At 40.8% G+C, this 16,676-nt stretch overlaps 1 protein-coding gene and 1 non-coding gene across 7 annotated transcripts; both read right to left on the reverse strand.

Moving 5' to 3' along the window:
* Nucleotides 1-151: 151 nt before the first annotated feature.
* On the reverse strand, nt 152-13,564 carry LOC105356519 (class A basic helix-loop-helix protein 15). Of its 6 annotated transcripts, none has more exons than XM_020712264.2 (6): nt 13,053-13,497; nt 12,824-12,908; nt 9,909-10,560; nt 9,362-9,452; nt 7,795-7,987; nt 152-1,231 (listed from the first exon to the last, which is right to left on the reverse strand). In XM_020712264.2, exon 6 carries the CDS (start codon nt 1,191-1,193, stop codon nt 630-632), a length of 564 nt encoding a protein of 187 aa, XP_020567923.1. In that variant the 5' UTR covers nt 1,194-1,231; nt 7,795-7,987; nt 9,362-9,452; nt 9,909-10,560; nt 12,824-12,908; nt 13,053-13,497; the 3' UTR covers nt 152-629. The 6 variants fall into 6 exon arrangements, with proteins under 6 accessions (XP_020567923.1, XP_020567926.1, XP_020567927.1 ...); XM_011487881.3 differs by lacking the exon at nt 152-1,231 and adding an exon at nt 6,721-7,631 and having other exon boundaries at nt 13,053-13,564; XM_020712267.2 differs by lacking the exon at nt 9,909-10,560.
* Nucleotides 13,565-14,394: 830 nt separating this feature from the next.
* Nucleotides 14,395-14,496, reverse strand: mir338-2 (microRNA 338-2). The gene has a single exon (NR_107195.1). It is a non-coding gene; the product is annotated as a microRNA 338-2 (primary transcript).
* Nucleotides 14,497-16,676: the final 2,180 nt, after the last annotated feature.

A 16,676-nucleotide genomic window follows, 5' to 3' on the forward strand; every position in this document is an offset into this window, starting at 1 on the left:
AAAAAATTATTTTTTTTGTCAATTTTCAAGTTATTGTTGCAGTGACTTAAATGGAGAGCTGTTTCTATTGAAAAGCGACTCATTCCATGCAAAAGTTTAGTGTTAAGTGTGAAATATTGTTCTTCATCCGCATCCCAAAAATGATCACATCTTAATAACTAAAAGTGTTTATTGACATTAAATCAAGTGTTTTTTCCTCGACTTTCCTGCTTCAAGATGAGCCCACACAACAAAAGGAATGGCACACACTTCAAAAGCCGTCTTTGGTCTTTAAACGCAAATTTCAATTTTATAGATTAGGAGCTAAAGCAATCGCCAATTATATTCACATTAGTATTAGCTGCTTGTCTTTCAAACTGCCACTTTACCAAAAAAATTTAAATCAGAAGTAAACACAAAAGGGAAGAAGGCCACTGCTCGCCTGAACCCACAGAGAAACGTCACTGAAGATGAGCCTTTTCGGTTCTGAATGCACTTAATGCTGGTCCACTTCACTGCAGTCTTTAGGCCAACGATCATCAAAACCACACTTACATTCAAGCATTTTGTCCCGTATCCAGGAGGGGAACAGAATCCAGTCCAAATCCAGAGACAGGGATTCTTCTGACCTCCGTCTGACAGTTTTCATCCTACTTCTCCTGGCTGAAGCTGTGCATCTGTGTGAGGTACTGGGTGAGACCATCCTCGCCCTCCTCCTCCAGGTGCTGTTGGTAGCACTGAAGCAGTTTGGCAGTGCTGGCCTCTGAGGGGACCCCGCCTGCAGGCAGGCAGGCCCCCGACATGTCCAGGATGATGGTGGTTAGAGCTTTGATGTAATTCTTAGCCAAGGTCAGAGTCTCGATCTTGGACAGCTTCTTGTCCGTCTTGACGTGTGGGATGGCCTCCCGCAGGGCCTGGAAGGCGTTGTTGAGTTTGTGCATGCGCTGGCGCTCCCGCTCGTTACTCTCCAGCCGTCTGATGCTGCGCTCTTTGGTGCTGGAGCCGTGTTGTCTGCGCCGGCGGCCTCCACCCACTCCACCCTGACGTCTCCCCTCCCTGCTCCTCAAAGATCCCCTCCAGGAGTCACCGATCCGGACCGAGGCTTCGGAGCCTTCCTGTTCACTGGAGCCTGGCTCTGTGTCTGGTTCAAGTTCTGGCTCCGGGTCGGACCAGGGCCTCCTGGAGGGTTTCCCTGCCTTTCTTTTGCATTTCATCCTGCTGCTCCCTTTGAAGGACCTCAGCTTGAATTAACCTGGAGGGCAGAGAGACAGAACACGTAGGTCTTTATAGTCTAAAAGAAGACTTTTCTCCAGTTTTGCATCCTAAACCTGCAGTGAGAAAACTCTGTTAGTCTTTGCTTGTCTTTTTCGATCAGCTGAGATAATAATTTCAAGTTACACTCACAAAAAGCGAGAACAGCCAGGATACAGCCACAGCAGACCCTACAAATTAACCAGACCTAATTTATTCTCAATAATGGAACAAGAAAAGAAGTTACTCTAGATTCAAATGTGCTTTTACGAGCTATGCAAACCCAAGGATTGATAGAAAAAGTGGTTTTGCATAGATTAGGGAGGAAAGACTGACTAGGACTGTCTATATCATTCTTTTTCCCTAGTTTACAACAGAGTTGGACCTGACACCTCAGAAAGAAGGCGCACAAAGCAGCAGACATAAAAGCAACACGCAGAGGGAAGAGGACTCTTACTGTGGAAGGTAGACTGCCCGTCTTGCCTCTGAGTGTTCGTGGAAAAACGCATCCGGCCACGAAAGTGCGTAAAAGTCGGCGCGCAGAGAGAGTGGAAGGAGACGGCGGTGGAGCGTCAGCGCACCGCGGACGCACGCAGATAACTGTCACATGTGCGCAACTCGCGGCCGACTGATGGACACGTCGCGCTGCTCGGCCAATCACAGAGCCAGCCCACTGTGCCCTCACCGGGAGAGTCCACACAGGCAGGATTCACACCCTCAACTCACACAGACAGAGGCAGGCCAACGGCAGCAGCCAAAAGCAACAGTTTACATTAAAACGGCTCACCATAGATTCATTTATCAATATTCGAAATACGCTCAAACATTTGCAGATTGAAAAAAAATTAAAAATCAGGACGTTTAAAACCATAAAATGTTTATATTTCACTGTTTTTATTACCAAAGCAAAAGAAATTATGACTAAATTAAGGCAAGGCAAGTTTATTTGTATAGCACATTTTGTGTAGAAATACACTTTGGCGCTTTATGCATTAATGTAAACATTTACAAAAAGTATTAAAGAAGAGATCATTAAATTAAAAGAAAATGTGGAGACATTTTAGGTAAGCTTAAAGTTAAAGTCCGGATGTAACCTTCTGACAAAAAACTACTCAAATGTAGCAGAGAACAGGTGTAAACCTGGATTGAAATGATGGACATGCGCTAGTAAACACTAGAAAAAGAAGATGAAGTCCCTCTCTGCTTGTTCAGTGTGAACACTGGGGACTGAATGCGCATTCAAGAACCTTACGCGATTTGAATGCGCGTCACAGTGTGTCTGTAGCTTAAGGCTGTTTTGGAATTCTATTCCAAGACCTCCAGCGTCCATCGGGGCGGTTTGCAGCACAGAGTGAAGCGGCTGGGATGAGGGTCAGCACTGCTAAGTCTGAGGCCATGGTTCTTGACCGGAGAAAGGTAGTTTGCCCTCCCTGGGTGGGTGGAGTGGTCTTGCCTCAAGTGGAGGAGTTTAAATGTCTTTGAAACTTGTTCACCCAGAGGAAAGATCAGAGAGTGAGGCATCTAGTCTGGATGCATGTCCCACTGAGCAGAAGCCCCGGGGAAGACCCAGAACACGCTGGAGAGACCATACATCTCGCGGCTGGCCGGGAATGTTTTGGGGTCCCCCTAGATGAGCTGGAGGAAGTGGCCAGGGAGAAGGAAGTCTGGGTATGTTAGCTTAGACTGTTGCCCCCATGACCTGATCCTGGATGAGCGGAAGAAGACGGATAGATATTCCAGATCTGTGGAGCAGCTGAATGCAACTTATCCATGTTTTTAGGTTTGACCCTAGGAACTGACAACAGACCGGTTTCAGATGACTGTGAGGTCTGGCTGGTACATACTGGGTCATCAATCATGTATTTTTGGTGCTAAACCATTCAAAGCTTGATAAACCAGCAACCGAACTTTAAAGTCTGGTTTTTCCTGGTCCTGCTTAGACATCAGATCTTTAAACCTCAAAGATGATGTTATCTGATTTTGTGCCTTTATGTGTTTCCAAATATTTAGATCTGTGTCCAAAACTACACCCTAGTTCCTGCCTGGTTGGATGTTTTTTATAAATTGATTGAAGCTCTGTTGTGACCTCCTACCGTTTTTCTCTTTAGTTCCAAAGACCAAAAATTCTGTTTTTTATTTTTTCAAATCTCCAAGCACCTAATTTTAGCATAAGTACCGGTAACTATTTTAAAAAGAAGCGAATATAAACAGAGATGTTATAATTTATCAAAATAAGAAAAATAAAAAGATATTTTGCTTTTTTAACTTTGGGCACAATGTCTTACAACAATAATAGTCAATAAAACTGAAAACTGCCAAGTGTCATTTCATTTTGCTTTTCTCCTTATAGATAATTTTCTTTTGTGGAAACTTTAATGTTTCCTGGATCACATTTCACTTAAGCAAGTATAAATTTCAAACAAAGCCGGTGGAGTCAAGTTAAATTGTCATCATATTATTTTCCATTTTGGAAATCTACTCAGTTTTTCGGGTGGAAAAGGACGGCTGGAGACGTTGCTGCTCATTGTCATTTTGAAGGCTCAGTAAAAAGCCAACCTCATTTCCATCGGCCCTGCCTGATTTGAATACAGTCGACTTTTCTGACAGCAGAGAGGTAGATCCCCTTTGTTTACTTGCTGCTAAACGTTTTTTGCAGTCTGTCTCTTCTGTAATGAGACAGCAAAGCAAACTGATGCACACCCTCAAACCACAAAAGGTCTGAATAAACATCACAGGCCAAGTGGTAAAACATTGCTCAAATACGCCCCGGCCAAACATGGATGTGTGATCTGGAATAATCCCACTTTGTCAGTTTGACCCGCAGGCAGCTGTTGGCAGTTGGGATTACCTCTTCTTGATGTAGATAGAGCAGAAGCAGGGAGGTGTCCACTCAGTGATGCGTACTGAGCATGCACCACAATGTGTCACAATGAACTGAAACAGCAAGAAAGTCACCAGAACCTCAAGTGGTTCTTCTTTAGAAAATGAAATTGAAAAAAGGCTTCTCCACCGTAACGCTTTACAATCATTTTGACATGTTGATAACATCTTAAAATGCTTAAAACACAAAACAAAAGGAATTCAGTCTAGTAGTTGTTCTTTTAAAACATTTATTTTAAATTTGGCTTGTGGGTGGAGCTTCCCAGTGAGTGACAAGTGATTCTGAGTGACAGCTTAGCTTCCAAATCTTTTTCAGACCCAAATGCTGCAGAGTTACTCTAAAAATTGGAGTCAGGGCAGCCAAAAGCTGGGTTGGAAGTTGAATAATTACAAAAATAAACATCATTTTAATGGAAAAAAAATAGCAGAAAACATTAAGTTAATGTTTGTGACCTTTTACTCTGAGGGAATTTGGTCCAGCAGTAACCCTCTAAACAGAAATAAGACAAAATAAACCAAAAAGTACTCAAAAGTGAAAATAAAACTTCAAATGAAATAAACTGAGTCAAATAAGACGAGTCTGTGTTTGTGGAATCACAGGGACTTGGTGGTGCAGCTGCAGATCTCCCAGCTTTTTAAGGCAAACAGCTGCTGACTTTTGGTTTTGATGTCCTTGATCAGCTCCTGTGTGTGTTTGTGTGCTGGGTGGATTGAGGGGGGTGCTGGTGTGTGTGTGTGTGTGTGTGCTTACTAATGTTGTGGGAACATGAATCTATTTGCACAGTCGCACTGTGGCAACTTACAGAGAAGATTTCTGGTCAAAGATTGAGCTTCATGCTGAAGCTTTGAGGACCTGTGAGAAGATAGACATGTGATTCTACATGTACTGGAGATGTATAAGGGTAACAGATTTGAGTAAAAGAAAATCGATCTAGTACTGAGAGAATGCAGATGTGATTTTAAAAAACATTTTAAAAAACTGACTTATATATGCTTTTTTCTTCTTTATTATGCACTTTTCAGATACCATGACTTATACTCTGGTACAACTTATACTCCAGAGTAACTTATAGATGTTTTTCTCTCATTTTTTGTGCATTTTTGGCTCCTGCGACTTATAGTCTGGTGCTATTTTTACTACATAGTGACTTATAGATGTTTTTTCTTATGGATTTTTCAGCTCCTGTGACTTATACTCTGGTGCGACTTATACAACAGAAAATACAGTAATCAGTTTCTGGCAAACTTTGTCAGTTTCTCCTTCTGTTGTGTCGCTACTTTCTTTGCTGCTGTCTTTTTAAGTACATGTAATGCAAACATAAAGACATCCAATCACAAGCTGGCTTCTACCAAGTCGGGTCAATTACAATTGATTAAAGGTGAACCACAGCTAGGGATGTGTGTTGTGTACGAAACATATGAGAGCTTTTTTTTCCCAGCACTTTAATCGATACCTGAACATACACCTTTTAAACACAAAAAACCCCAAGGGGATTTTTTTTGTTTGTTTGTTTGCAGCTTTTATATTTTTATATTAAAGACATTGTATTTTTGCGATTAAAATAAAAAAGCGCCAATAAAGATTTCCTCTGTTAAAAAGCATTTTTATTTACAGTTTTGAACGCCAAAAAAGAAATGAAAATATAGATTGTATCCATTTAGGTAACAAAAATGGACTGCATTATACGGCCACTAATTTTTTTATGTATCGATTCGTGGTTTATGAATGGAGATGCAAATCAAATCATATGAAAGGTTCTAACTTCTTCCAGCAGGAAATCAAGCAACTTCTTGATATCATCAGATTTGTCCATCACTGGGAGTTTTTTTTCTGGGGGCATGATCAGGAATTGCTTTAAGTAATATTTACGCAGTAAACTGAGTTGCAAAGAGCAGCTGCTCTATCGCTCAGTGTTGTCATAGCGCCTTCCCGGATGTACCCCAGGAAAAGATGCACACACCCCTAACATGTGGAGATGCATTTAAATATGTCTGATAATCAACTGTTGACAGATAACAGGGCACATTTATAGTTATGACGACTGTTTCTACCGTTAACAGTTTCCACATTATGTTGCATTTACTGGATGAGCTTGTCCAAACTGACAGATTACTATTATTGGCACATAGGAAAGTTGGACACAACCAACCAATTGCTAGATTACTGTTCAATTCATAGAGTTATCACCAGAAAGCAAGGATTAGGCAGTCATTTGAGATAAAGTAAAGAAAATCCCAAATGGCAATGGACCACAAAAAGATAATAAGAAAAGTGGATGTTCGGACAAGTTTTTACAAAATGTAGACGCTTTTAAGATCAGCAAAGGTGTCAGTTGACTACAACATTTGGTGATAAAATATTACGTGGGGCGGCCGTGGTGAAGCGTTATGGCGGGCGACTAGGTTTGATTCCAACCTTGCCTGGCCATATGTTAAAGTGCCCTTGGGCAAGACACTGAACCCCACATTGCCTCTAGTGGTTATAGGTTGGCGCCAGTGTTCGGTTCGCCATCAGTGTGGGAATTTGCGCGACTGTAAAGCGCTTTAGGCCTTCAAGGAGGGTGGGAAAACGTGATACAAGTGTACAACATTTATAGTTAAACAGTTCTTGCAACTTCAAAGGTTAAAAGTTACAACTTGGGTTAATTTTAGAGTAAGTTTGGGATAAAACTCAAGATCAAGCATCAATTTTTTACTATTAGATTTAGGTCAAGGTTTCCGGGAAGGAGCGTGGGGACCGTGAGGACATCCAGTCTGGTCCTCAAGATTTTACAGTCGGGGACTTTATCCTTTTGGAAGAAGTACTAACATTTAGTGCATTGTGAGGACCCACGAAACTAAGCCCAGAAGCACCACAAAATTGTTCACTTGTGCCTTAAATACTGAGATCAGATGGTAGTGCTTACATAAATGATGGCCACCATGTGTGGGTACCCATATCCATACAAATCCCCACTTGTCCTGCCAAGTTTCTATCCCCTCTCAGGTATCTAATCATCCAAAGCGGTCACTGGAAACATTATCTTTTCCTTTAGTTTACTCAATTTCTGCCTGCTTTGGCCCTCAGACCAGCACTGTTTATTTTGTCACAGCTGCAGATAAATTCAGAGTTGAATCCACTTCAACAAAGAGATATGTTCACCAGCAGGCTGGTTTTTAACAAAACTATCGGCTTTTAAATTACAGAGATGGATTCAGATAATAGTTCCACTTACTATGTCACTTACTTTCTGAAGAGCTTTGCTTGCAGCTGGAAAGATACCAACTCTGTTATGCAACTGGCTGCTTTGTCACATCACAGCAGCTCGCGTCAAACACAGACTGTGTCATGCCAACAACTGCAAAAGCTCAGTCCTCCGTTACACGGAGCTGCTCAACTGTGATGTCATGAATCCATCTGTAGCACAGAGCGGCGGAAGAAAGGGCATTAAAATCCCTGACTCATAAAAAGAGAGGGAGGTGAGCTAGAGCTGAAGATCTGGACGATTAGTCAGTTTTTCCATGAGATCAAGGCTGGCTGCCTGCAAGAAAAACAAGCGTGGATGTCACACGAGGCCATGGTGACAGTGAGGTGGCCTTTGGCTGGAGGAAGGCGTCATGACAGGGAAGTTGCTTTGACCACTGCCCTGTCACAAAATATGCCACATGCACGTGTGTGTGTGTGTGTGTGTGTGTGTCACCCACCTTTTGCCTCACAGCTCAAGGTCTGACTCAGTGACATAGGTCAGGACCAGGCAGGTGTGGGACACAGACCGGTTCTTCGGCCTGGACGGGGAAGTCCAATCCAGGGATGGCAGGGAGACAGAGTGAGGGTCCATAGCAGTCTGAAAATAAGGGGTGTTCTCCAACGCCTGAAAGTCATCTTCCCACTCCCAACCTGCAGGAAATGAGCACATCAATGAAATATCAGGAGTTTTCTTCACCGGTTTTATTGTCTAGTGGACCTAATTTGTTGTGACACTTGCCGAAAGATGCTGTTTGATTTGTTTTTACGCTGCACTGTGTCTGTTCCTCGTAATTTTTGATGTGTGCTGTTGGCAGATTCGTTCTGCAATTCGATCCAATTCAATTCAATTTTCTTTATATAACCCAATATTGCAACAACAGTCATCTCAATGGGCTACATACCAGTAATTGTATAGTAAACATAAAATCATAAGGATCATGAATTCATATAATTCAATAAGTAAATTTTAAACTAAACAAAACAAAACAAAACAAAACTAAACTAAACTAAACTAAACTAAACTAAACTAAACTAAACTAAACTAAACTAAACTAAACTAAACTAAACTAAACTAAACTAAACTAAACTAAACTAAACTAAACTAAACTAAACTAAACTGGACATCCCTTCCCTTAGACCCTCCTTCTTGGTAAAAAAAAAAATCCTTAAAAAAATGGATTCCGGAAAAAAAAGAAAAACTTGCTCAGACTTTGGACCAGACACCCCAACCCTATGAGTATGATTATGTGGGCGGTCGACCCATGATCGTAAGAATGCAGGTTCAATTCCCGCCTTGCACGCCCAAGACACTGAACCCCATCTTGCCTCTGGTGGGAGGTTGGCGCCAGTGTTCGGCAGCGGAGCCGCTGTCAGTGTGTGAATGTGTGTGTCTATGGGTGAATGGGACTGTGACTGTAAAGCGCTTTGGGCCTTCGAAAGAAGATAGAAAGCGCTAAATAAGTATACGCCATTTACCATTTACCATTTACCATTTACCATTTACCATGAACTGATCAAGGCACTACACTACATAATACCACCAGCTGCAGAGAACAAACTTCACACATCTAGATGTGATGAATAATGGGACTATATATGGAGTTATTATCAAATAACAGACAAGATTTACTTTGAAATCAATATTTGTGACTCAATTCCACTTGTGATAGTAATTTTTGAGACAAAACTGATAATTGAAGAGTAAAATGTATCGTGAAAGGAACCGTCAGCGCGGAAAACATATTTAACATTTTTTATTACAGCTTTTTAGCAGCTGAGTGTTTTTCTTCTTTAAATTGATATCTGTATTCTATTTTTCAATTTCTATTTACAAGACAGTTTTATTTAGTGAAAATTTAACTGTGAATTTCTGCTTGATTCATAAAATATATCTTAATGGGTTAAGTGTGAAAACTTCCTGGTGATGTTTGGGGACAATTGGTGTTAAAACTGTTTTGTTGTCCTGGATTTTGGACAGTAGATTGCTGGTGATGAGACGGAAACGGCGAGTGGTGAGTATCCTACCAGAGTCTTCCTCAACTGTCTGCATCTGATGAAAACAGCTGCATGGCAGAAACGGGTCGGACCCAGAGTGAAGCTCCACTGTTGGAGTCTCCTAACATTAAACAAAAACACAACAGACTGTTATGCTTGAATAATCCAATACTGGTCAAGAGTTATTTCCACCCTTAAACAGTTAAATATGACGGAAAGCTTGAAAGGTTTATAAACACTTACAGATGAGAAAAACCCAAAAAGTTTAGAAAATAGCGGTCAGTTTAAGAAGCTCAATCCAAATTAATTCATAGGAAACCTGGTTAAGTAAAACTGAAGTTTTCTTGGAGGAATCCCAATATTAAATGTTGGACATTAGATAAAAACAACAGGAGGGACCTTGGAGGAAAGATTGGATTCAAACTACAAAGCAACTCTGACTTCTGCTGATTGTTATTTTGGTTTTTGAGTTAACCTTTCATACTTTTATCTAAAAGAAACTTTTAAAAGTCCTCCAACAGGGGTAAATAACAATTTTTTTGACAAGGATTTCATAGTGCAGAAGGATTAGAAGTACCTGATCAAACAGGTACACAGTGACGTCTTCATCGAAGGACACGCTTTTCTTCCGTTTTATGTTTCCATCTTGCTCTACTGACTCGTCTGGATCATTGGAATTTGGACAGATTTGCAGATGACTTCTAAGGTTTATTAAATTTCCATTGGCAGCATCTTCAGTAATAGGGCTTAAAGACTTTTGGATGATGGAGGGCTTTAGAGTTGATACAAACATGTTATCCATGGTCCATTGGTGTCCAGTGAATTTCCTCCAATCCTGAAAAACTTCCCAGTCATCACATAAAATGATGCACCCATTAATTATATTCTTATTCATGGAGTTTTGTGTGTTTGACACATTCAAGTTGTTGGGAACCACACTGGAAACGTTTTTAACACTTAAAAAGTGTCCTTTCTGAGTTTCTGGGGATTCTGGGAGAACTGGATCTGGAAAAGCAAACACTGATTCTTGGATCTGCTTTTTCTGAGAACCACGGTGAGAAGATGACGGAAAGCAGGAGCACTGTGTTTGATCCGTATGTCTCCACGGCCTCCTATTTACGTTTCTTTTGTCGGGATGAAGAATGAGGGCGCAGCTGAGTGTTTGTTGCTCCCCCTCTTCGGTTTGCACCGTCTCACCTGAGGACTTCAACCAACAAGGCTCCGCCTCCCTGCATGTGGGATTCACAACAACTCAGTCAGATCCTTCAAACACGCTAATGATCAGCTTAATTACCACTATAAGTCTGATACGTCATGCAATATGGATGACTGGGGGGGGCATGAGGCAGCAGCTTCATGCATCAGTCTTGATTTCAAAACCTTGTATTGCCACAACTTAGCAATACAACTTAACACAAAAACTGGGCCAACATGCTTCTCAAAGCAAATTAAAAAGATCAAAAGTTGACATTTTATTCTTTAACTGCAAATTATTAAGTACAACTCTGCTAAAAACAGACTCCAACTGTAGGTTTTTGGTTTTTGTTTTTAAATTATTGGGCATGACTGACTAAGATCCCGACCAATAAAGACTTTCTGAGCACGATAAAAATAACCATTTGCTGTTAATTTACCTAAATTGATTCCCCTAGAGATAACTAGCACCATCAGCAGTATTTTGAAGGGTTTGCACATTAAATCAAAGCAAAAGGCTTCTGCCTGAACAAAAAAAAATAAACTGCACCATCTGGAAATGGTCTAATTTTGCTTGAGGCGAGCAGTGTTTTTTTGTCCATGTTCGTTTTTTTTTTTTTTACCATAATCTCATTCATGACCAGCGGGTGGCAATATTTCAAGAAAGAGAAGGGTTTTCACCCGCCTGAAGTGGCTCAGTGTCTTTGAGGATTTTTTCATTCATATGCCACATTTTCTGGCATAAAGGCGGTGTTTTGCCCAGTTTCCACATTAGATCTTTCGTATTTCTGGCGTTCGTGATTCGTCGATGTGCGCAGATGTCCGTCGAAGGTTTCTGCCGACGTGAAATTCGGTTTTGAGCTGTTTAAAATTTTTTGGTTGATTGAAAATTTGCAGTTTATGCATATTTTACTTAGTTTAGACGCAATGATTATGTAAATCTTGAGCAACTGTGCCTGATTTTTGCAAGATGCATACGCAAATTTTTGGCTTTCCACCACCTTTTTACGTATATCTAACAGACGCATGTACCACAGATGTATAACATTTATATTACACATGTGATGGTGCACGTTCAAATGACATAATTGATGCACGAGTCACTAATGAACCGCATATGGAATAATCACGTACGGTTCATTTTCTATGTTAATTTACGTGGTCTTTGCGTGGTTTATTCGTACTTCTTCCGTGGTTTATTCGTGACACATTTGTGACCACAACTTTTCTCATTTTTTGCCCGTATATTCATGTATGACCCAATTTCATCTGTGCAAAATGCGCAAAATGTTTATGGTGGCTGTGTAACACAGGCTTGTGTTTTTAGTGTTTTTAACATGTTCTTGTGGCATTTGTCTGATGATGGAGGACGTATATAAATAAAATATAAATTAGCCAAGAAATTACACTTCTTAGAAACACTTTGAAAATAGATCAAACATTAATCAAAAGATAATCGGAGTGGTTAGTTAAGACAAACCAGGTTAACTTTTAAAATTGAAAGATTTCAATCTTTCTGTGTTAAGATGTCTGAAAAGTATCTGTGCAGCTCTTTATTTTAACCTGCTGGTCTGAAAATTTGCAAAAAAGCCACATTTAGCCTGTGTGTTTTGAAAATAAAAGGATTTCTTGACCTCTGTGTGCTTCTAAGACACTGGAAAGTCTTTGGGAGAAGCTCCACTGTGTCGTAAAAGCAGGTGTATCATAATTTAAAACACTTAAGGAAGCTCAAATACTTAAAAATGTAGAGTAAAAAGAAACACAACAAGCAACATGCTGTTAAAGGACTGAGTGAAGACATGTCCTCTCCAAGCTCAAGCTTCCGGATTTTTTTGGCCACACTTGGAATGGTTGGATGAGCCAAAGTATGCCGTCCATTTTCCACAACAGGGTGCACTAACCCTGATGAAACACAAATGCAGCCGTGCACACCAATACCGGCCACTCACTCCTGCGCCTGAATAAATATAAGAGCCTGTCCATCTGCAGGGACAAAGACGCAAGAGGAAACTTTCTCCGGTCTGTGGTAACCAAGCAACCGCTGGGCGAGTGACTCAGGAAAGGAAGATAGGAGCTGAGTCACAGCCATCGTGACGTAAAGGATGTAAAAAGACACACAAACACATGCATGCTGTAGGCCGTAAAGCTTGTAATCTGCTCCGTTTGGGTACATTTACACCTTATTGTGTAACAGGTGGAGGGGCTCAGGGGAAAAAACAGGTTCTAAGACTTAAGCAAACAACCAAAAAGGTTCCACAACGGAAAGGCAGACACTCACAGCTGTAATTTGCACCATACCTTCTGGCGATTTTGTGTCCGGAAAACCAGCTCAAACCATCTTTTCTAATGACCAGCGTGGCTCCAACGTTAATATTTTTCAGCTCTGTAAAAATAGAGAAGAGCATGCATCTAAACTAGCAGACACTGCCTGTAAATTCTGCTGCATCACGACTAGTGCTGTAAGATGTGTTGCAGCACAACGTCTCTGCAACCACAACAAGATACAGCAGCAAATTCATCTACTCACCGTGCATTCTTCTCTCTGCTGCAGCCATGCTCCTCTACACGGGCCAGCTTTCTGAAGGCAGGATGCACATGGAGAGAGGGGACACATTGCAAATGGGATAGGGTGGGGTGGGGGGGTGCAAAAAGTGCAGGAGCAAAAGCCAGGATGAAAAGGATGTGAGGGCAAAGAAAGGACGAAGAGCTCACATTTCCAGCTCTCTCCCGGAAAGCTGGTGGCCTTCCTGCAGCAGAGCGCGATCGATAACCACCCGTCTAATGTAACACAGCGGCCAAACTCATCGACACCCCCGCTGTCGTTACTGTTTATCCATCTTTAGATTTCATTGACATAAATCTTGAAGACCCACTCTGATGTAAATGGTGTTCTTGGTTGCATTTTTCTGACGAAGGAGGACATATTAAGCTTGAAACTTCGGAGAATGTCTGATAATTGTTGTGAATCAGGAGGAGACGAACAAACACAATCTGGAAAAGGACAAAGAAAATGCGTCACACGCTCCCTGCTCCGAGCTCTCAGCGTCGGGGAGGGGAAGAGGGGATGGAGTTGCTCCACGCATTAGTCCCAACCCACAACTCAGAGGTGAACTTTGGAATATACTGCTGCCACTCCACAGAAACCATGTCCCTAGAAAACAAGTTTTGTTTGGAGGTTTTTTGGGCAAAAAATGGCATCTTAATTAAATGAAAACTGGAAACATTTTGAAAATAGATCAAAAGATGTTCAGACAGGGATTTTTAAGATTAAATGATAGAGTGTCTGGAATAAATCTAGACAACAAACAGAAGCTGATGGCTCTGCCCAAATGTAGAAAGTCTTTGATGTAGTTACTGTCACACCCAGGTTCACCTTTCGGCATGTCCCTTCAGGGGTCGCCTCTTATTCACCTTATGTCTATGGGTGCAGGGCATAAGATTAAAAAAAAGAAAAAGAAACCCCGAATACAATTCAGTCAGCACTCAATCCACCAAAAACACTTCATAAAGCTGCCAAAACATCTTACTGTTTAACAAAATAAGGGTTAATTACTCATACAGCAGATGCGACACATCCAGACAACAAAGTTGAATGTGTAGTTTTACATTACAAAAGAAGACATCTGAATGTGATGAGTTTTAAGATTGAATTTCTCTTTTTTTGAGTCCTGCCTTCTGCTTTGCCAGGTGAGGGAACAGTGCTTCCCTCTATTGGTTAAACGACAAATAGCAACTGTTTTTAGTCTTTCGGATTTAAGTTATAGTAATTGGGTGTTTTCTATGATATACAATACCTAAAAAAACATCTTTGAGATATTTGTTTCGCTGATTCTTTAAAAAAAAAACTGTTTCATTTTGTACTTTTCTTGCAGATTTTGCTCTCCCCCAGCAACAAAATCACTGATGCTGGAGTTCTGCTTTTCCACACCCAGACAGCATCAGGATGTTGTTTCCAGGAGACAACAACACCACCATTCAGTCCATCTCTGGCTCTCAGTCGGGTCAAGGAAACGTAGGAGAAGGAGGAGGAGGAGAGGTGAATGGAATAAAAAACACATTCTGTGCTGAGTAAAAAAAAAAAGAAGAGATGGACAGATGGTGCCTCCACTCATGTTCTTTGCGTAGAGCTGTCCTCTTGAGCATCTTTGGATCCATAAGGTTTAGCAGGTCGTGACCCCTTATGGAGCAATGTTTAATGACAGGTAACTTTCCAGTACTGAAGAGGATGAGCCGAGCTTCTGTCTCAACATGAGAGACTTGTGCAGTTTCTTTCACTGGAACTGATGGATGAATCTGTCCGGACGTCCCTATAATCTGATACGGAGGCAACTTCTGCATCCAAATGTCAGATGAATGACTAATGTCACTTGGATTTGATGCCGTCTTGCCTGACCAGCTGAAACCCTGACAGTTTACCTCCATCACTGCTAGAATTTTAACTGTAGGGGAGCGATTATTCACTGAGCTGGTGTAATTTCTCCACAGAATCCTCACCGCCAGAGCACAATAAATAAGATAGAGCTGACTAAACAGCTCAACCTTCATGACTGGATGTTCCAGCTCTATTGAGTTGAAACATACACACCACATGCCAAAAGTACTGTATCCATTTCCAGTGCAGGCGCAGAATCATCAAATCCAGCCGGCAAAGAGCAAGTGACACCAAACAATCCACGAGAGGAGGGTAATAGGAGATGATTGGGCTTATTCTGAGCATGCCAAATACACGGCGTGCAGCCTTGAAGAGGAATGGAGCTGTAGCCTTTAAACTCTGAAGCCAGTGGAATGGGGCAGCTTCCAGTCAGGGCGATGGCAGCAATATCTGCAGCCTTTATTTGGACACGGCACTGCAGAGAAGAAGGGCTGAGATAACAGCAAGTGTGTGGCCTCAGCTTCAATGAACCCTCAAAAAATCTGCAGGGTTTTGTTTCATAAGCATGCTAAGTCTTGCAAAGTGTCACCAACACATCCATTTAAACTTTTCTCCAAAGGAAGGAGGGATGACCCAGAACAGCAGCAGTAAATTTCAGAAGTCTTGGATGTGCCTGGTGACATAAATGAATAATCTCTCTCAAATCACCAGCCAAGTATATTTGAGCGTCTGTTGACAGCGGCCCACCTGCTCCGCCCGAGCTCCGACTGAGGAAGAGGGCCTGTCTGATGGAGCAGGGCTGCTGCCTTATTGGGAGAAGTGGATGTGTGTTAGAAAGAAGACGTAACACACTGGTGGCAGCCAAAACATCCTATTTAAAGTTAAACTGGAGGCTTAAATTCATTAATTTATCATGCAGAAAGAATTTTGTTAAAAAAAATCCTAAAACTAGATTTGAAAAAAAAGGATTGAAGTTTTCACAGATGTCCATAAAACAAGTGCACTGTAAAAAGTCCAACTGTCGATAAAAATGATTCAAACAAGAGGTTAAATCTGAGCATGTATGGAGCAGGACAGTGGGAGGAGCCATGTAGGGAAATATATGTTATTTTGTTTTAAGATAAATTTCAAGATTTTTTGGTTCGTTATTGTGTGGAACTGAAAATAATGCCTTTTTGGCAAAGCGGACCTGGTGTAATTGACTCATTTATTTGGCTTTTAAGTGTTTTATGGCTTTTATGGTTCATCATTTCACATTTGTGACCCTCTTTGTCTTTTAATCTGTACAATGCCTTCCCAAAGCAAAGTCCTTTGATTGTTGTCTTTATTCTTTTTATGATTTTTTTTTATTGTTTAAATACGTTTCTGAAGCACAATATTAGTAAAATTTCAATTAAAACCAGTTTTTCTGTATGAAACCTAGAGAACCCATAGGGTCGAATATGGCCTTTTCTTTTTTCTTTTTGTTTATTCAATTTTTTAAAAAGTTTTTCTTTCTTTATTTTTTTACTGCTGTTTATTGCTGCTCTCTAAAGTTTAATTAACTTTAAAAGCCCTGGAGAAAATTGTTGGGTTCTTCAGGATTAAGAAATGTGTCCAAAGAAAATTACCAGATCAAGTAAAATTGTCAATGTCAAACATGGGATTAGGTGTAATATCCGAGCTTTTAAAGTACAAATATGTGTGTTTTTGTAGAATAAATAAGCAAATATATTAGATTTTTTGAATTTATTATCTTTTTGTTTTTTTATTTAAAAAAGGAGGAAAACAAAAATGACA

The sequence above is a fragment of the Oryzias latipes genome, chromosome 19 (genome assembly GCF_002234675.1).
Source record: "Oryzias latipes chromosome 19, ASM223467v1".
Lineage (NCBI taxonomy): Eukaryota > Metazoa > Chordata > Actinopteri > Beloniformes > Adrianichthyidae > Oryzias > Oryzias latipes.

Excerpts from the sequence above, each read along its gene's own strand:
- LOC105356519 (XM_011487881.3), bottom strand. The coding sequence starts at position 13,080 with ATGGCTGCAGCAGAGAGAAGAATGCACG. Across the intron at positions 10,561-12,823 it reads GGACACAAAATCGCCAGAAG|GGAGGCGGAGCCTTGTTGGT; the intron begins GTATGGTGCAAA and ends TCCCACATGCAG. Across the intron at positions 7,988-9,361 it reads GACAGTTGAGGAAGACTCTG|GTTGGGAGTGGGAAGATGAC; the intron begins GTAGGATACTCA and ends CATTTCCTGCAG.